This window comes from Brugia malayi, assembly GCF_000002995.4.
Source record: "Brugia malayi strain FR3 genome assembly, contig: Bm_v4_Chr2_contig_001, whole genome shotgun sequence".
Classification (NCBI taxonomy): Eukaryota; Metazoa; Nematoda; class Chromadorea; order Rhabditida; family Onchocercidae; genus Brugia; species Brugia malayi.
The window spans coordinates 4,541,691-4,563,510 of NW_025062476.1; the positions used below are offsets into that span (position 1 = coordinate 4,541,691).

The 21,820-nt window shown below is 27.2% G+C and overlaps 3 protein-coding genes across 4 annotated transcripts; all 3 read left to right on the top strand.

The window, feature by feature from the left end:
• Positions 1–831: 831 nt before the first annotated feature.
• Positions 832–4,784, top strand: Bma-shw-1 (potassium voltage-gated channel protein Shaw, putative; the record flags this gene model as incomplete). Its single annotated transcript, XM_043078396.1, has 7 exons — positions 832–995; positions 1,699–1,823; positions 1,982–2,157; positions 2,347–2,473; positions 3,405–3,445; positions 4,256–4,383; positions 4,502–4,784. The coding sequence occupies 7 exons, from the start codon at positions 832–834 to the stop codon at positions 4,782–4,784; spliced, it is 1,044 nt and encodes a 347-aa protein (XP_042934330.1).
• A 9,211-nt stretch (positions 4,785–13,995) lies between these two features.
• Positions 13,996–17,254, top strand: Bm11330 (Zinc finger, C2H2 type family protein; the record flags this gene model as incomplete). Its single annotated transcript, XM_043078397.1, has 9 exons — positions 13,996–14,143; positions 14,370–14,599; positions 14,685–14,814; positions 15,099–15,222; positions 15,412–15,500; positions 15,721–15,957; positions 16,170–16,344; positions 16,803–16,949; positions 17,128–17,254. 9 exons carry the CDS (start codon positions 13,996–13,998, stop codon positions 17,252–17,254), a joined length of 1,407 nt encoding a protein of 468 aa, XP_042934331.1.
• A 1,523-nt stretch (positions 17,255–18,777) lies between these two features.
• Positions 18,778–21,193, top strand: Bm1068 (Uncharacterized protein; the record flags this gene model as incomplete). 2 transcript variants are annotated; one of them, XM_043078398.1, is made up of 5 exons in its annotated part: positions 18,778–18,780; positions 19,182–19,457; positions 20,381–20,496; positions 20,665–20,764; positions 21,104–21,193. In XM_043078398.1, the coding sequence occupies 5 exons, from the start codon at positions 18,778–18,780 to the stop codon at positions 21,191–21,193; spliced, it is 585 nt and encodes a 194-aa protein (XP_042934332.1). The 2 variants fall into 2 exon arrangements, with proteins under 2 accessions (XP_042934332.1, XP_042934333.1); XM_043078399.1 differs by lacking the exon at positions 18,778–18,780 and having other exon boundaries at positions 19,401–19,457.
• Positions 21,194–21,820: the final 627 nt, after the last annotated feature.

The window sequence follows — 21,820 nt, forward strand, 5'->3', positions numbered from 1 at the left end:
TTTTAAGGAATCAATTTAATATGAAATGATTCCTTACATCATTATTGCTTCTAAATACGAAATTTTAATTTTATCATTTAATCCTTCGAATAATGCATGCGCTTATCAGACTTGCAGAGGATGCATGCGCTTATCAAATCTTTAGAATGCATGCATGCGCATATCAATCCTTTCTTATAATTATGCAAGAGCTTATCAAACCTGCAAAATGATGCATGCACTTATGGAAGATTCATAAAAGAGGCATAGAAATTAATAAAATAATTAATTATTCATTGAACCAACCGAAATAAACGAATAATTGAGATCATAATTAATTACTAAATATTTAAATTCTTTATAAACTTGAAAGGAATTCCGAAAATAAAGATATCTCATTGTTATCAAAGACGACAAGTTTGATTTTTAATTTATTCATATAGAAAAGGAAGCTTTGCCATATTTGGGATAATATAACATTTATTGACATTGTCACTTTAGTTTTTTGAGATCTTTGTTTATTAATAAACAAATTAATTAATAAATAATTCAATTTAGGAACAAAATCCTAAGATTTTATAACTGATAACAATTATTTCTTTTATTATTTGTTGTGGCTTACTAGAGTTATCTTTAGATGAGCTAAGAAGAAACTATGAATATTTAGTAAGGATTGTAAAAATAGAGTACTGCTAAGAGTAACGCTAAATTCAAGGGATGAAGCAAAGAATAAAGAATGTCGCAGCAAATTCAGTTCTGATATTCAAATGCAAATTTTAAACACAAAAATACAGATCTGCTAAAGTAAAAGTATGCTTAAAGTAATTAGTATTTACAAAGGTGTGAAATGAGATGACACATTTGCAGGTGATTTCGGTAATATCCGTATTTTTTGTGATCACATCAATAATTTGTTTCTGCTTGAAGACACATCCAAATTTCCGTATTCCGGATATCGATATTGAACTCAGGAATGATTCTACTCATGCATTACTTGTAACAAAAGTCGCTACAAGGTAAAAGTCTTCACATATTTGAATTACATCATCTAGCATTCAAAAGGTATACAAAAATTTCAACTCCAACATTTTTCTCAAAATTATGAGTTTATAAAATGCTCTAATATGTTTCTCGAGAAAGATTTCTATATGATTATGTGAACATAACATTTTGAAGAATTCTTGATCCAGAAACAAAAATCAAAATCAGAAAATTTCATGATTTAAAGGTTCAAATCACACAATATTATTGATAGAGATGCTATTTCAATGATACACAATTTTATAAAATATAATCAAAGAAGAAGTGAAGAAGAAAGATGAACAATAACTACTGAACTTGATTAGAACACTGCTATGAATTCGAGTTGAAAATTAAAATTTTGAAAGGATTAAAAATTAGCTGAATTATTGGGCTAGCAAAAAGGAATGTAATTTATTTGTTCCTAATCGATGAGATGGATGTAAGATCAAACATGATCATCTAATAGATCAATATTCATTTAGTTTGATCTAATAATTGACTTATCTTGTTTTTGATCTTGATTATAATGTTTAGCTCAATTATAACTGCTGAAATTGAGAATTTTGTTTTACTTGTATCGATCAATCAGTAAATCATTAAGAAAAGAACAAATAATTCCAGTGATAGCTGCATAATAACAAAACTATTAAAAAGAAATAAATAAAATTTAAATTTATTTTTAAATTTATATTTCAGAGCACATCCAGCGTTTTTTTACATTGAATTTGTCAGTAACATATGGTTTACAATGGAATTATTCATTCGCTTTGTATTTTGCCCGAAAATATCACAGTTTACCCGACAGGCAGTCAATATTATCGGTAAAATATTCTTTCTTTCTTCTCTCTCTAAATACAATTATGCATTTATTTCCGCTATTTTTTTTGAAAATGGTACGAGTACTTAGCACAATTATTTATAGATTTTTAAGAAAATTTAAAATATTCGTTTTCAATTATTTCTAAGTTTTTTTTTTTAGACTTAATAGCGACATTATCGTTTTACATCGATTGGGCGCTGGATCGAACAATAACTGGCGCTAATCGCGACACTGTTGAATTCTTTTCCATTATTCGAATTTTGCGACTGTTCAAGTTGACGCAACATTTTTCGGGACTTAAAATTCTGTTCCAAACATTTAGGGCATCTGCTCAAGTATAATTTGACTAAAATAATTTATAAATGTTTGCGTAACGCAATAAATTGAAAAATGAAAGTATTGTCGCATAATTAAATTCATAAAATTAATTCGACATCTTCCACTTTCCTAAACTCATTGAAAGAATGAACTGTTCATAAAGAAATAATAACTCACTAAATTCATTTCAGTCATTTCGTTTACAGGAATTATTGTTGCTGGCGTTTTTTGTGCTACTTGGTATAGTAATATTCGCCGCATTGATTTACTATGCGGAACGAGTAGAAACAAACCCAGACAATCAATTTCACTCCATTCCGGTCGGACTATGGTGTGAGTGTTTTTTGTACTACTTGGTATAGTAATATTCGCCGCATTGATTTACTATGCGGAACGAGTAGAAACAAACCCAGACAATCAATTTCACTCCATTCCGGTCGGACTATGGTGTGAGTGTTTTTTGTACTACTTGGTATAGTAATATTCGCCGCATTGATTTACTATGCGGAACGAGTAGAAACAAACCCAGACAATCAATTTCACTCCATTCCGGTCGGACTATGGTGTGAGTGTTTTTTGTACTACTTGGTATAGTAATATTCGCCGCATTGATTTACTATGCGGAACGAGTAGAAACAAACCCAGACAATCAATTTCACTCCATTCCGGTCGGACTATGGTGTGAGTGTTTTTTGTACTACTTGGTATAGTAATATTCGCCGCATTGATTTACTATGCGGAACGAGTAGAAACAAACCCAGACAATCAATTTCACTCCATTCCGGTCGGACTATGGTGTGAGTGTTTTTTGTACTACTTGGTATAGTAATATTCGCCGCATTGATTTACTATGCGGAACGAGTAGAAACAAACCCAGACAATCAATTTCACTCCATTCCGGTCGGACTATGGTGTGAGTGTTTTTTGTACTACTTGGTATAGTAATATTCGCCGCATTGATTTACTATGCGGAACGAGTAGAAACAAACCCGGACAATCAATTTCACTCCATTCCGGTCAAACGTGGTGTGCTGTGTTTTCCCAGGATAAAACTAATTATTGCCCATGTACAAAGCATAAGTTTATTTATTTAATACTAGAATTTAATGAATTATCCTAGTTGCTTAATATCTTATTAAATAGTGTAAAAAAATTGAGAGGACTTCTCGGAAACAGATTCAAAATATGATTCAAATTTGCTCAAACCTAAATTCACAAAGCGAAGTTCAATTTTTTTGGAAATGTCACCTTTTTATATTTATAGGGGCAATCATCACTATGTGTACAATTGGCTTTGGAGATATGGTAAGTACTCAGTTTTATTACCCAACTTTTGATATTCTGTTCAGAATTTACGTAAAAAATAATAATTTAACAAAATTTGAAAGGAATTTTTTGACGAAATGAAAGTTGGTCAATTGTTTTACTAAATATGAAAATCAGAATCGCTAAGCTCTTTTTTTTATTAAAGAATTGCATATGCTAGTAAACTTAGTCAAGCCTGACTCCGATCTGAACTGATTATAATTTGCTACGCTGAGGAAATGCACGATATTCGTAGGCATTTTTGGAACATTGTTGGTTTTTTTAATGGAAATGCATAATTGTGTTGGGGTTTAGGCTTAGGCTTAGGCTTATGTTTAGGCTTAAGCTTAGGCTTAGACTTAGAAGTGCATAACTTTGTTTGTTTTTATTAATCAAAGTGCATAATTAGTACCTGTGCATAAAATTACGAATGCATAATTTTTTTTATAGAAGTGTGTAACTTTGTTGGATTTTTTTTTAATAAAAATAAATAATTTTCTTGGTTTTTAGGCTTAGAATTAGACTTAGAAGTGCATAGAATTAGGAATGCACAATTTTTGTTTTTTTTTTTTTTTAATAAAAATGTATAATTTTGTTGATTTTTATTAATGGAAGTGCATAAACTACTAAATTTATCTCAGTGTCAACTAAGTGAGTTCAACCATTTTCGTTCATCGAAATTCCATTCATTTCCTTACTTATTATTAAGCCCTAATATTACATGCACTTTAACTAATTCTGTTTAACTCAAATTTGGTAATAAAATTATTTAAAACAAAAAAAAAAAAAAATGTGGTCAAATTGATTTAGGTGCCAAAAACATATTTGGGTATGTTGGTCGGTTCACTTTGCGCGCTAATGGGAGTATTAACAATTGCACTTCCAGTTCCGGTCATCGTCTCCAATTTTGCAATGTTTTATTCACATGCTCAAGCTCGGTAAGATTTTAATTTCTTTATTTTTCTCTGATTGATTGAATAATAAAATGATCTCTTTCTCCTTCTCTCTCTCTCTCTCATCTATGAAACACTCAATATTCTCATAAATTCCTCCTAGGTCGAAACTACCGAAAAAGCGACGGCGTATTTTACAACCACATGAAATTAAACCAATGGTTGGAAGATTAGCAAGCATAGCACTTTTCAACAGTTTGGCTCACAAAAATGTGTCACCAATTCATTCGTCACATTTGCTGGGTGCTTTAACTGCTACCACTCCATTACTGATGTATCCACCGACAACAGATTTCACTGCTAATCTACAATCAACCAAAAGTAAAAGCCATCATCATTGCATGAACAATAAAAACAATATTTCGGATGGTAATAAAAACGATTAATGTATAAAAGAAGTATATGATTACTGTGCTATTATCATTACTAAATTTGTTGTTTTAATTTATATGGAAGAAGTGATAAAATTTCATCCATCTCAAATTGTTATTTTTTAAACAGCAATTATTTCTCTTAGAAATCTCTTGTACTTCACTTTAAAATATATCAAAAGTCTGATAATTATGTATTATATTAGATAAGCTAAAACTGTTTTTCTTTTTTCTTTTTTTTTTTTTTTTTTTGTAATGAATTCATTATTGGTTTGGTCGAAGGAAGATTAGAACAGAATAGGTATTTCGAGTTGAATTTAATAACGAAAGGAGAAAGTAGTATCAACGAAAAGATGGAAGGGGAATGTTTGGTTAATTTATTTGCAATTAATCACTGTCTTTTCCACTACAAAAAAGCTAAAGTAAATTTTGTGAAAGAAGGAAATTTCAAATAAACTATTAATTAACTCATCTAAAATAATAAAGAGATATGTCTAACTAATCATCTCTCTTTTCATTTTTGAAAATAATAAATAAATTTATTATTATCCCTTTATCGATTTAAGTTCTAGTGCATTCAGAAAAAATTTTTTTTTGCTGAATTTACGGTTTATTTGAAAAGTTTCAATTCAGCACTTTATAGTTTAGTGTTCTCTAATTCGATAATAACTCAAATTAAGCATAGCAGCATACGATAATGGATAATGTAGGTCGGTCGATAAAGGAATAATAATAGCAGTAAGTGACAATAACAATAATAGTGATAATATTAAATAATAATGATAATATTAGTATTAATAATAAATAATAACTATAATTATTACATTAATAATAATCTCTAGTAACAATAAATAATAATATAATGGCGACATAGTAAAATAATAAATAAACTAAAGTATCCGGTGATTTCAAGAATTTCTTGCTGGAAATAAAATTTCAAGCATAAAGACGATAGATGGATTTTCAAATTTTTATAAAAATGGTACCAAAGCAGTTAATCTTGCATACTTTTCACAAGATGTTTCACGTTTTTCAGAAATTTTACAAAACTGAAGTTTGAAGTTTGACACATCGGAATTGCTCAACTATGTGAGTTATTGTTTAGAAGTTAACGGGTATCACATTAAAATGAGGTATTTATTAAATCTCATAAACATCCAAAAGAAAAAATTATTTGTCACATGAAGTTGAGAGGGAAAATATTTCATGAAAAATGATGAAAGTATGAATGAGAATTGAGATAACTCAAGAACTGAGATTAAAACAACTTTTAGATGAATTATGTTTACATGAATTCACTTGTCAAAGGTGCATTTTCAATTTAAATTTCTTATCAAATAGATAGTTCTACTTCGTCAAACTACTTCATGATAATTTATCAAAATTAATCTTATTTGATTATATAAAACAATAATATGTTATATCACAGTTCGTTGATAAAGTTACAAATAATTTCGTTTGAAAGTATGTAATAGTTTATATTGTTATAATTTGAAATTCTGAATTGAAAATTATATCAAATAATTAATTCATTTTTTATTTTCGCTTCTATAAACGTCTCTTTTTTTTGGTTCTTTTATGCTTAGAAAAATTTGCAAATTTCATATTTGAGCTGTACAAACTTTGGAACTTTAAAATTTGCATTTTCACAAGCAAATGTTTGCTTTTTTTATAGCTCATCTCACTTTCCATATATGATAAACCTCTTTTTTTTCTCATGCAAAATATTTCCATCTTTGAAAGTTTTTAGTGAATCGTTTAAAGTTGTAAAACGTTGCTCAGATATAAAATTTAGATTGGAATAAATTTATAAATGAAAGAAAAAAATATATTCACAGTCTTACTCATATAGCTTAGAACACATATTTATTCTTTTTTTTTCGCTTGAAATTCTGGAAATAGAAAAAAAAAAACATTGGTAAATTAGATTTAATTCTTTAATGGCAAAATTATCCTTTTTCCAAATTGATCGATCGATCTATAAAATCACTTTTTCAGTTCTGTGGATCAATCGCTATCAGAAAATTTATCTCATTCTCTCATAAATTTAATTGTTATTAATGATTCATAATTGTTCTTAATTAATGCAATTTTTTGATTAAATGAAAGTTTGAAGAATTTTCATTTTACTTTTCATTGTTCGACAACTAATAGCCTTGCATACTTGCGTTTTTTTTGGAGAAAATTGCTGCAGTTTTAAGTTTATTTTACTTTCGTCTAAATGTAAAGAAATGAAAATATTAATTTAGATGTGAAAAAGAAACTTTTTTTTTGCTGAGCAGAAAATTGATTTGTTATCCATTTAGCATTACATAGCTAAATTAATGCCTCAGTAATATTAATAACTTCAGACTTTATATTTTTTTTTTTTGTTTGACAGATAGATGAGTACCTTCAGAATTTTAAGTTTTATTACTGAAAATTTGCTTATGAAACTTTGTTTACTTTGAAACTTTGCTTACATCTTTAACAGCTCAAATATGGATGAAAAATATATTTGTCTAGCAAATTTTAAGTAATTTTATATTGTTAACAGAAATGCAATAAATAATTATTTGGTGCTTGGAAGTATTTGTTACAGAAGGATAAAATTATTAACGCTGTATAAAGTTTTGTTTTCAATGCTTTTCTCCTTGAGACAACAGATGACAGTTTGACATTTATTTAATCCTTAAATTAATTTGTTCTTAAATTTACCTTATGCATGGAAAATTGCATTAAAATTATGTGCAAGTAGTAAAGATCAGTGTCAAAATTTAGTTGAAAAGAGAGATGGGTTTTTTTTTAAAGTTATTTTTAATCAATTCTATGAAATACACTAATGGTGACATCAGAAATCTTAGATATGATGCCAAGCACAAAGATAATAGCAATTCTTTAATTTTAAATTTGATGAATTTTCAAGTGATAAAAAAAATTCTACACCAAAATTTTATTGTCATTGCTAAATTAATTTAGATTTTTCTCCAAAATAAAGCTTTCATTTGATTGGAAAAAAATGCAGATGTATCTAAGATATAAACTTTTTTCAAATGAATTTTAAGCTGTACTATCAATTTATGCCGAATATTCTTTTTCTCTTTTTTAAATTCTATATATACATAGACAGAAGAACGTAAAATAATTGTATGTATTCACATCACAATTTATTCCTTTCCGAAGCAAAATCAAAATTCATTAAAACTAATCGATGCTACAGTTTGATTATTCACGAAAACATCATCAATGCATCACGAAAAAACAATCATTTCCGGTATGAGACATCAGTAAACGAATGAAGTCATAACGGAATTGAGGAGATGCTTCGAGAGAATTCATATATCATTTTGATAACAGAATGTGATCAACACAGAATTTAATTGCACTGATCATCAAGTCAAAACTATATTCAGCTTTTAAAATCATTCATAAATTCCATTCCTTGTGATGATGATACGCCTTCTTCTCCTTTGCTAAATTGCAGATGTCTTTTTCGTTGATTTTATCAAAACATTATTTAACTATTTGCTTGACCATATGCTTCTCATATAAGCATTGATAATGCATTTCCTTTAATAAAATCTAAATTTTCTCCACTATTCGGACACTCTCTCACTTCGTTGTTATCATTTTGCATTTCACAGAATTAAGCATTCATATTTGTGCAAAAAAAATTTTTTTTTTTCCTCGTAGCTTTTTTATTTAAAATTTTTGCTACAAATTTATACATCTATTCTACACTTAATTTTATTCATTCATAATTTAGCATTTAAATTGGACAATCTGAATTTTTAATTAAAATCAAACGTAATTAACAGATAGTAAAATGACGGATTGATTTTTTTTTTTTCATGCTATTTTCTATAAAAAAAAAAAAAATTACACTCTGTCTGCGTTAAGCTCATCTCAACGATTTGTTTCCTAAATGATCACAAATTTATTGGAAACGTCACAGTTTCACATTCAAATGAATTTCTATTATTTTGAATGAATTTTTTCATCTCGAAAAATAGGACAAAGGTTTTGCTCACAACTTACTTTTATTTTAATAACTTACACTTTCGCTTTTTTTTTTTTTTTTTTTTTTTTTTTTGGAAAGTAAAATTACGCTACAGAAATGAAACAATTTACATAATAAAAGGAAGCTTATCGAAATGTTTGAAAATGTTTTCTTTGAGTGACTTTCATTCTTCTATTTTTTTTTGGATTAAATAAAAGAAAAAAGGTGCGACGACTAATGGCATTTCAATGGCATTTCTACAGTACCACTTCAATCAGTCTCGAAATGATTATAATAAACTTGATTTCCTTTAGCTTATTGAAACATTTTTACATTTTAATAAATTGAGAAAGAAAAACTTTCTTATACGTTGATTTTGACTTATTAAATATCTAAACGTGATAACGTGATAATGAGAATGTTGACAGAGTACATCGGTAGAGAAAGAAAAAAAGCAATGAAATTAGGCTAATTAGAGTACCTGGAAAATTTAACAATTGTACAAGTGCTAATTTTATAGGTAGTTTTAATCTTTTCTCCTATTCTATCAAAATTATTTTTGACAATTGAAATATTATTTTACTATATGAGATGGAGAAAGAAAAATTAATATATAAAAGAATATCAATATCCAAGTCATTTATTTTTTTTATCACAAATTTTTTCATTTTGATAAAATTACTGAAAAAAAAAATTCGAAGTAATTTTGAGATAATAAGTAATTTGCACTGAAATTTCATGCATCTTTCGTTTGTTAAAATGTAAAACTATAAAAATTCCAGAGAATTGTATTATATAAATTGCATAAATTTTGAATTTTCATTCAATCATTTAGCTTATTCTCATTCAATCATTTAGCTTATTCTTATTCTCAAAATTTTCATTCAATCATTTAGCTTATTCTCATATTTACGAGCCCTTCTTCCAATGAAATGGCAAAAATAGTGAGATGAAAAATTTGATATTCAGGAATTCATTCCATTCCTTCTATACTTACTTTTCAAAAAAAAAAAAAAAAAAAAAGGAAAAGGACCATAAAAAGGGTGTATTGAGAAAAATTTTTTTGCTCTGTATTCATTTATTTTTGCCATATAATTGAGAAAAGGTATGAATGGTTGAGTGCAAGATAAAAGGAATAATTTTTTGGGTTTGCGTTTTTTTTTTTTTTTCTCAGCTTCTGATTGGTAAAAAACCTTTGTATCACATATAGGTTTACCGTAGATTTTTGTTATAACAATAAGATATTCACAATGTGTACTTTGTTATAAGCAAACGAGAAAACATACGAAAAAGCGGCGATGGAATTAATGGCTTTGGAGCTTACGAAGTTTACTACCGCAGTAAAATACCGCCGCTTTTGATTTTCTGCGCGATGCATTCCTGCTTCATTAAGCAGTGCTTTCCATTAGCAGACACATCCCGGTACTGCGATTGAAATCGTTTTTTTATTCAGTTAATCATTATCATATCACCAATTGATCTCCTCTAGTCTTTGATAATCATTAGAATATAACTATGCTATTTTCTTTTGTTTTTTATGGTTTATAATTTTTTTTCTTTTTTGATATTTTTACTTAACTCAAAATCAGTAAGCTTTGAGATTTAAACTTGTTTCTTTCTAGTTTATTCATTTGAGTAAATAAATGAGTGAAGCAATTCATTGTTTTGCTAAGGAAGCAGAACTCTTACTAACATCTAATTAATTAGTATTTGACGTTACTGAATTTACTAGGTGCTACTACCAACGTAATTTGTTTTTCCATCTGAATTGTTTTCTTTAATTAATGACATTAACACAGGCCATATTTTTCTCTTTATTTCCTAACATTAGGTAAAGTTTGAAATTCTTTTTCATTTTTAAAACAATTAATTACCTAATACAAACATTTGAAACATTTCATTCTTCTTGACGAATTAATTTAATGAATGTGATCGAGAATAAGGACATTTCTTGAGAATGCTTCATTTAGCATAGATTATTCTTTCAAAATTATAAGAAAGAATCAATTTACAACTGTTTGTAGTTTTTTCATACCTTACATTTGCTGAATAAAGAAAAAAAAAATCATAAAGGTCAAGAGCGCGTAATTATTGTTTCTTTGCACTTTTCATCCAATCATCAAGAAGAATTTTTTTTACTGTTTCATCGAGATGATACCAATCCGATCCAAATTCTCGTCTATGATTCATAAACTTGTGCTCTTCACAGGTTTCTTCACTATTTTCGGATATCAAAATATCATCCAATGATCAGCGCCTGAATTCCGGCTTGCCAGAAGGTCACACAATGATTATTTGGCACATATAGGAAATATTTCGTTCTTTCTCTCTTCTTACATGATAATTGCTTGCCTTGGAGTACGGTACTTGCTTTACAATGATGCTGTCATTTGCGCTAGAGAGCAAGGAAGCGCTGTTGGCAGCTGCAGTTGTTATCATCGCAATACATTTTTTCTAAACTTTCCCTAATCCTAGAAATTTTTTTGTTCATTTTCTGATATTTCGTTCTGTCTGACTGTTTTATTTCTTGTAGAGAAGAGAAAAATCTAAAAAATTTTAATTTCAAAAAATGCGAAAGCTAAGGATGAAAATGAAATGATAATTTTGTGAAAAGCTGTCACATTACAATTGACAGAAAAAAGATTACAATGTTAGATTGGAAATGAAAAAAAAAAAGAATACTTGTCATCAAGAACAAGTCTAAGACTTGCCAAAATTGTTAAAGATCTCAAAAAGCTCAATTACTTGAACTGTTTAAATTCTCGAATGTCTTTAGCAATTACTTCAAGCTTAACTTCGTGTAAAAGAAACTTAGAGATTTTGATTATAAAAATTCGGTTAATTTGACTGATTGATCAAAATCTTATTTTTATGTACAACATCTAGAATTTAGTTAACTTTGAAAAAGTCAGTTTTGAAATATTTAACTTTCTCTTGAAACTCTAAAAAATGAAAGTGTTTGAAGAGTAGTAAACGAGAAAATGATAAAAGATTTATCGAGTTTTATGGATATAGATTGAATTTTGTAGAATAAGTGGAATATAAGTTTGAACCTCAGTAAAAAATAAAAATTGTACTGTAAAAGCAAATTCAAGATTTTATGGGATCATAATTGCGCTTTGGCGGTGAATTGAGAAATATTGGTGGGAATGCATGCAAATGGAAACTTCTTTTTTTCAAAGATTTCAAAAGCTGACCGCTCGGACATTTCATCAAATCATCTTTAAATTGTTATATCATCGAATGATTGTTTGCGAAACATTTTTTAGCCTAATAATATTCAAGAATATAATGAAAAATTTCTATCGAATACTGTAGCGAATGATTATTTAAGTTTCTTGTTTTAATTCGAAATATTTGCAATTTCTTTAGAAATGAAAAATAAAATTTTAGTGCAATAAAAACTTACTTCTACTCATTTCTTAATTTTTAATTCCTTAATTTCCTTTAATTGCTTATTTTTTCCTTTCTGTAGTAGTTATTTTCCCCAGTTTTCTACCCCTTGGATTTCTCAATTAAATAAGCTTCTAAATATTGTTATTTTTAAAATAAATTACTTGTTATTACCTTCGTCTTACTACATATTTTTTATTTACGTGGAATTGAAATAAAATTTATTGTAGGACACTAGCAACTAGCAAATATAACGGTTTTTTTTATTGCAATTTGTTGAATTAATTGTTGGGTTAAACTAAAATTCCGATATTTTATCTTTCATTGCTTTTTTTTTTCTTTTCACGCGTCGTTTTAAACTTTTTTCTCATTTTTTTTGTGATAAAATTGATAAAAAAAAAAGTAAAATCAGCTAAAGAAGCATTTGCTTTGATGCAAAACACGGAAGAAGTGATATGAATAAAAGGAAATTTAAGTAAAGAATATTGTTATACATTTTCTAATTTCTTAAAATTTTACTGCTAAGCTTCTTGTCATATTTTTAGACATGGTATTATCATTGTTTTAACTTCAAATTGGTTTCATAAAATAATATTACAAAGTTGTGAGTATAAAACTTTGAAAGCATAATATAGCTTATTCAATAATTTAAAATTAATTTAATTACAACGAGTTATATGACATTCGAAAAACACTCGAAAACTTTTAGCATTTAATTAATAATCGCTATCATTTTATCACAATGATAAAATTGTCGAGAATAGTATCATCATTCTAATTGCATTCGCTTGTGCAAGAAAGAAAAGAAATTTCATGCAGAGTTTCAATTCTTAAATCAGAATTCTGCGACAAAGAAAGGAATATTTTTTGAACAGTTTGTTTATGGCAATTTTTATTTCCAAATGTGCACAAAATACACAGAAATAGATAGAATGCACAATTGTCTTGAATACCTATTTTTCTTGTTTTTCTCTTTTAAGTAAATTATTTTCCTGTTAACAAAAATGAAAACATCTTTTTAGCAAAGAGTAAGCTCATTTTTTTCTTGTCGCAAAAACCTGCTCGTCCTACTGCGTGATATTTGCTCATGTTGTTGTTGTTGTTGTTGAAAATTAATTAAAAACAAATTTCGCCATATTTAGCTACTTTTTTAAAATGTCTTTTTCTTTCTTTTTCTTGGAAATACATTTATTTTTGCTTGAGGATGTTACTTAAAATCATTGATTTTAAGTTAGTTAACATATTGAGGTTTGTAGATTTCCTTTAAACTTCATCATTTTCTTCTTCTTTTTGTTGTTATTAATGGATATTTTTCGAGGGAATGATTATGTGAAATTAATAAAAAGTTCAATATTTTATTGATTTTAGCTCCAATAGTAATTCAAAATTGGGTATTTGTTATATGTTATTGTATGATTTGGAAAAATTACCTTCGAATTTTATAGATTTGGAAGAATTACCTTACAATTTTAATAGAATTATGATATGATTTAAATTGCAAGTAAATAAGTAGATGAACACATAAAATAGTAGCATGTAAATTTATCAAATATTGCTTAGCTTATCGAGTGAATTGCTTTTAGAAATAAAATTTTGAAATCTTAGTTTTAATCTTAAATTCACTTCCTCCAATTCCATCGTTTCTAAAAAATCATCAAAAAAAAAAAAAAAAAAAAAACAAAAGAAAAAAATAATCTCACAGTGAATTAGTCATCGCTTCTACAGACTATGATTAAAACTGTTTATAGTTATTTTGATCGTTTTAATAGAAGAATGCAAAATTTTAGAATAATTCATGAATATCACAAAAATGAATGTTTGTTTAAAGAGGGAAATAAATTTTTTCTTAAAGATATGTGTGACAGTTCGGATGGCAATGGCTTGGATAGAGAAAAAGATGCTCAATTTCAACAAGCTGTCACAGCATTTATGCAACCACCATTTTTCAATGATATTTGTATACGTATTGTGACGATTGATCTGGCCAATGGTTATAGAAATGGTTTTTTTTTTTTTTAAATTTTAATTCATTTTAAAACATAACGTTCAATTGTTTAATTTGCAAAATCTTTGGTCTTTTCAAAAATTAATAGAAAAAAAAAAATTAACACTTAAAATATATTGGATGAAGTTGAAAAAAAAAAAAGGAAAACAATTTAAGGAATAGAGAAAATCTAATATGAGAAAATGAAAAATTCATTTCAAAAAATATGAAATTTAATTTTCAGAAGAACAAATATTAGCGAATAAATTTCTCTTAGCATTCTTTTCGTTACACATTCGTGAATTGATCCTCAATGGTGCTTATTCAATTGACAGAAACAATGGCATTTTACAAAATATACCAACAATTGAGCTTCATCTTGGTACTACTGCCAATGCCGGACAAGCTTTCAGGATTATTCTACGGTATCTTTATACCGGAGTGCTTTCATTTGGTACTGTACATCCGTTTCAGGTGTGATTTCTAATCTTCCTTTTTCTTTTTTTCAACAACAAATTACTTTTTAACAATTTTTAGTACATTTTAATAATACTTGCAGGTTTTACAAGTATCTCGGATATGTCAAATTCCAATGGTAGAAATGCAAGTGGCGGAATTTTTAAAATTATTTCTGTCCATTCATTTTGACGGAAGCAATTGTTTTATAAGGCAGCACAATGCTATGGCCCGTGGGCATTTATTTCTTTAAACTTTAGTGTTTACAAAAATAAACAAACAGTACCTACATGAATATTTAGTCATCTTTAAAAATTTCAGCTATTTCTATTAATAATTCTCTTATTTTATGTCTTGTGACATCTAATTTTATGCTATGGGAAGTGAGGATTCACAAAGAAATATTTGCCAAAATCTTTTGACAGCTCATTTTTGAGTAATTTAATTGTCTGCAATAGGTTAAACAACATTATAATCAAGTTTGAAATATTTATTAAGATCAAATTGAAATTTGCAGCAAATTCAAATTTAACTAATTTAATAAAACAACGACATTGCTTATCGATACCTATGAAAAAGGAAATTCAGAAATCTTCAAAAATTTGTGCTGAAAATGATTTAATAAACAATGAAACGCTTGTGTGAGTATTAAATAAATAAATATTAAAAATTTATAAATTGGAAATGTTTGTTCATTTAATCAACTTTCATCAATTAATTTATGTTACTAAATCCGAAAACGGAAGATATATGTTAATTTCTTATTTTATTCCAAAATTAATATTCGTAATACAGTGATGACTTAGTGTTCAATCAATTTCTTTGTTTAGTGCATCATCAAAAGAATCATCTTCGACGGTACAAACAGGAAATGCGGAACGATTCAATGAGCTTTTACTTCCATCGAGCGATAAGGAAGGTTAAAATCTTTTCTTTTTTTTTTATCTTAAGCTTTCTTTTTTTGACAATTCAAAAAATTCATATATATAAATATTATATATATGTTTTTTTTGATAATTGGGGAAAATTAGTATATAAAAAAATAAAAAATTAACTGATAATTCGAAAAAAAAAAATTGATATAGCTTAAACTGACCACAAAAGCGCCAAGTTTTAACCTTCAATGTATTTAATTTCAGGTTGGTGTCGTAATAAAAAATACATTGAACAGGTAGCAAACGGTTATATGTGTACAGTATGCCATAAAGTTTACGGTCGTTATAATTCAGTATCATATCACGTTACTATATATCACCGTAATTCACCTATTAAATGTGACGAAAAAGGTTGTCCATTTAGGACACGTGAAGCACGATACATTCATTTCCATAAATACTATCGACATCATATTCCTCTGCCAGATAATATCGATTTGGGTATTTATCATTAATTTTTCACTTGTAAAAAAATAATTAGCGTTTTTTTTTTTTTTTTTTTTTTTTTGTTTTTGATTGATTAGATTCTGTTATTTAATATCAGTTGTTAGCTTTCTTCAATAATTTAAATAGAATCATTTTATTTTGATTGTTTATTCTTTAAATGATATAAAATACGATAAGTTGATTCAACTAAAAGATTTTCATTTTAGGTTCACGGAAGTGTCCATTTTGCCGTCATGTCTCAAAAAGTCCGGCAATGTTAGAAAAACATATAAGCCGTCACGTGCAAGACGTAGACCGAGTTACTTCCGCTGCTACGCGAGCACACTTTCCACGTTATTCTCAAACTATATCAAATTTCCAATGTTCACAATGTGCTTTTAGGTATTTAATTTATGGCACAAATAATTTTTTTCAATTAAAAAAGAAATTAATTGGTTCTTAAATGAAAATATCAGCAATATTTATGGACAATCAGTTGATATAGTTTTATTAACTCTCAAAGATCTCCTTCAAAATTCATTAGCATTAACATGAGGGAAATATTATTTGAAATATTATTGTGCATTTGAATATTTGAACACTTGACAATTTTCAATAATCTTTTAGTGCTTATTAAATCATAAGTTTCTTTAAAAATATTCGTAATTATTTTACTTAAAAATTCTTTTTTTGAAAGCATTCATGAATAAACAGCCAAATGTGTAAGAGTTGAAGTGAAATATCTTATAGTAGTAGTCCTATAGCAAAAAAAAAAAAAATAATAATAATAAAGAAATTGAAGAAAGGAAAAAAAGAAAACTAAGAGTACTATGATTTTAAAAAGAAAATTTATTTTTCAGGGGACAAACATTGAATGACTTGGAACGGCATAAATTATTTGTTCATTGCAAAGAAACATACCGGCGGAAACAAATTGCGCCTGATACTATTGTTGCTGCCAGTATTGCTAGCGACAAAAATAAAATTTCAAAAGAAATTTCTGCACGGTTCGATATTTTATGTATTACAATTTAATTAATGAAACTATGCCATAGTTTAAATCACTTCATAAATGCATCACAAAATTATCAAAGTTACGTATTATACTTTCTTATTTTAAAAGTTTAGAATTTTTTTAAGTTAAAATTTGATAAATCTTGAATTTTATAAATGTTAATAATTTAGGGATGACAAAGTTTTATTGACTAATGCTGCCCAAGAGATTGCCAAAATGAAAGTGATCGTTTCATCAAGCACAACAACAACAACAACACAATTGGAAGCGATCTGTCTTGCTGTTTCTAAAACTTGAATTCATATTTAATTTCAAGATAGAATTAGTAATACTTTTCCTTTTTTTAACAAGAAAAAAAAAGATAAAATGGGAAAAGTTTATCATTTTAATGCAAATAGAATTTTTTAAAAAATAAAAAATTTTTAGTATTCGATAAATAATAAATAATTTTATCGGTGGCACCATAAGAAATTATCAAACTGTGATAGTTTTTAAAAAAAAAAAAAAAAATTAATAAAGCGATGAATTGAAAGAATCTATTTGCAGAGAATTGAATTAATAAGATCATTTCATACTGCTATTAGATGAATTTTTTTTTTTTTTGATCACTGATACTGTTAACAACAAATATTATCTTCTGCATAACATAATAGTGATCAAAAGTTCATCTTAAAAGTTTGCTTATTAATAGATTAATTAATTAATAGATTCTTATGAAGAATCCGCTAAATACATTTTAAAACAGAATTATAACTTAAAAATTTCTAAGCATTATAGAGAAATTTAAAACTTATTTAAATTTAATGTGCATCTTTTCATTAAGTAAATGATCTTCCATTTCCATCAAATGTTCTCTTAAATTTTACTCTTATCGCATAATCCATTTTTTTTTTTAATTCTAACTTTTTAAATTGACTTTTTAGCAAGATAAGATAATTTCTATATATAAATATATATAAAAGGTGTGATACTGAAAAGAAAATCGAAATTGATATCGAATTTTATCACAAATTAAAATTTAGCTTAGCCAATCCTTCATTTTAGTATGAGAAAGTGTTACATTTTAAAAGCAATCATCGGTCAATTTGGCTTTTTGATTTCAAAAATTTATAAAATCTTTTATAGGATGAAAATTCAACTTTTAAACAAATCCTCAATAAACTGTCTGTGCTAGTACTTTTTTAATTATCACTTATAGAAATGTATGTGCCCATTGATTCATCCATTCATTTTGTGCCTTCAAATAAAAATTAATTATTTTATTTTTGACACTTACTAATTTTAGAAAACAAATATTTCGCCGAAGGGATATCTTTCGTCCACGATTTATCTTTTGTTGACTTTAAATTTGATTGAAACTAATGTTACTTAAACAAAAAAAAAAAAAAAAAAACTGTTCCAATCCTACTTTTCCATTTCATTTTAATTATTATTTCCATAGGAGGATTTAACAATTCAACTCGTTGTGAGTAGATGAAAGATAATAATAATTTTGAGATGCATTAATCTTATTAAAGCCAAAAAACGTTCAGTGAAAAATACTTTTATTTTCTCAAACTTAAACACTTTCAGTTCAAATGATAGCACAGAGATTTTGAAATTTCAAAAGATTTGCATATTTCTTAGTGTTTGAAGTTAATTAATTTACATTTTATGTAAATTATAAATATAACTAATTCAATGTGTTCGTTTTTTTATATAAAATTGTTGCAGTAATGCAATCAGTTATTATTTTTATATTAACTAAATTGTGAGGCGTTATTCAATCCAATTTGTCGCCAATTTTTCGATTCTTCATCATTTTTTTTACGAATTTTACAATGGTCTGTGTATTTCAACAAGAGCATGTCTCTTGCAAAATTTCATGTGATATTAATAGAAGTGATAATATTGATTTTTAACATCTACCAGCACTTATCAGTTACTCTTCCGATCAAAAAAAAATAACATTTTGTTAATTAGCGATAGGATCCGGAAAGAGATGAAAGCTTCCAAAAAATTCAGCATTCAAATTTTAGAAAAATGTAAAGTTTGAGAAATCAAATAAATCAAAAATGTTTGATAGCAAAATATTTGAGTAGAATGGTTGACCTGCGATAGTAATACTTTAGTATTTATAGCCATTGAATGTATAACACAAACGAATGACTCATCGTTTAAACTTTTAAAACTTTTTTTTAAAAAACTTATAAAGCTAAAACTTCATAAGTTTTGAAAATTGTAGACAACAAAGAGCGAATTGCAAAAGAAGGAGAAAGAATTGAAGGAAAAATTAAGCTTATTTGCGGGAAGAAAAAAGGAACAACAAAAGGGTGCGACAACGAAACAAATATTAAAAAACTTAGGAAAGGATGAGTCACCAAAGAAGAAAAGTGAAGTATTAAAGCAATGTAGGAAGTCATCGGTAGACGGGAAGGTATCAAAAGAGCGCAAGACCGGTTCCATGCGACGAGTGAAGTCCTGCTCAATGCACGGAAATACCACCGGAAACATTGAAACGGTTATTGTTACAAGGATGAAACTGAAATAACACTTTTAATTGTGTAGGAGAAAGCACGGAAGTAAGTGCCCACAACATATATTCTATGCAAAGATTCCGGTTTCTAACTTAAAACATTGCCAATTATTACAATATTTTGGGAATTATTTTTTCAAAAATTTAAACTCAAAGTATTAAGAGGAAAAAAAGATAAAATAAGTCTTAAAAGATGGAATAAGTATCATTCATAATTAATAGCTCACATACAGAAGATGGAATAACGAAGGACCGAGAGTTCCCATTGCTTTGAGAGGAATGAATTCTTTAAATTACTAATCTCATAATTATTACTTTTACTTCTTGATAGAATTGGTGGTGCAAGATTTAGTTGCCATAAGAGATAGTATGTTCAGGTCTCGAAATAGGTTAATGATAATTGGTTTGTTTCACTTAATTTACCTTCTGGTTCATCTACCTGTATTGCTGGTTATTTTGGGTACTTGCTAGCTAACAGGTTGTCACTACCTTATTGGCTGTTGAAAACTTCTGGCACGTGCTACTACGTCTTGGCTGCATTTTGGGGATATTTTATATTCAGATAGCGGTATATGCTTAGACGAATTATTTTAAAAACTTTCCTTGTGCTTACTACCACTTACATTTATTTTTCATGAAAATTTTATAATTTGCTTTTGAAGTGACTGATTTTTGATTTTTTTTCGAAATTTTTTTTTCGAATTTTTGAAAAAATTTGAATTTGATAGACTTTCATGAAAAATAAATGTAAGTGGCAGCTTTTTTTTTTTTTTAGCTCACAAAAATTTAAGGAATAAACAAATCTCTTTGTGTAGTGAAAATGGCAGACTTTTGCTGAATTAATTTGTTCATTTTTTGTATGCATCTTGTAGGATATCAATTTGCTTATCAACTATTCTCAATTTTAGTCAAAGAAGAAGAAAAAGACAATTGGAAATCAGTTGGCTCATCAAGAAATATTTGAAAACTCGGAGATTGAAATTTCAAACTATCATTCAACTGGAATCAGTGCTTCAGTAACACAGTTAATTTTTACTTTTAAGCTTGTTGAAATATTCAATCCTTGTGATACTTCTAGATTCTCTCTATTATTTAAAACACGAAAGATAGAAGAAATGATATATAGTGAGGGATAACTTCAATCAAATTAAAGTTAAAGAAGCCATTTGCTAAATTTTGCATCTGCTTGCAGTACTCCTTCAGAAGTAAGCCTAGAAAAGGAAGGCGGTGATGTAAATTTGAAATTATCAAATGATATGACTGAAAAGAGATCAAAAAATAAAACTGAAAAAGTATGCATTGTTAATATATTCATTTTATCAAAAACTTAAATTTCATCTTTCAACAAAAAAAAAATATATATAAATTTTATAAATCATTATTAATAATTTTAATTTTAACAAAAAATATAGAAAATATGTATTGTTAATATTTTAATTTTAACAAAAAATTAGCAGTTATTAGTGACAGTAATTAAATTGTTAGTCTGTTTCAGTGCTCACTCAGATTGCTTCCTATTAATAAATCGCTGTAAGTAATATCTTTTAGCTATAGTCAATCCCGCAAATAACTAAATTATCAAATTCCATTTTTTTAAAAATTTCTAGTATCGTATAAAAGTTGAAATTCAGGAAGATGAAGATGATACATTATTTAATGTAGATCCCATAATGCCTGATTTGGATCTACCATCACTTCGTTTAAATGCCAAGATGGAATGATATAGTGATATTGGTAGTGATAATGATAAGATGAATAAATGGCTAATTATTTTAGTTCGCAAAAAAAAAAAATATATTTAGAATTGAAAATAAATTAGACAGGACTGTTATTTTTTTTTTTTTTTTGAAAAAACTGTTAATTCGCTAAAATTCAATGTTATTCATTTAGATTCAATTGTAGTAGAATTGCAATAGTATTTATTATTTAAATGGAAAATGAATAACTAAAAATATTATTTAACTCAAAATAGCACCTGATTAATCGATAGATAACGGAAATCCATAAATTATCATCTCGAAATTGAGAATATAACAATAAACGACTCATTGACAAAACTATGACACTTACCTGTTTCTCATTATGAAAAAAATAATTACTTTCGTCTAAATTACATCTATTTTGAGAGTTTTACAAAGAAGGCAGTTCAAAGTTGTGGAAAGTTTTATGTTTTTTATAAGTTTTATATTTTAAAGTTTTGTAGATTTTATAAACTTATGAATGAATGTATTTCTAAACTTATGAATATATTTCCTAAAACGCCTTTAACTATGAGACCATTTTAAAAATTGAAATGTAATCTTCCATAAATTCCATCTCGATTCGCTCTGAAAGATTTCTTCCAGTTT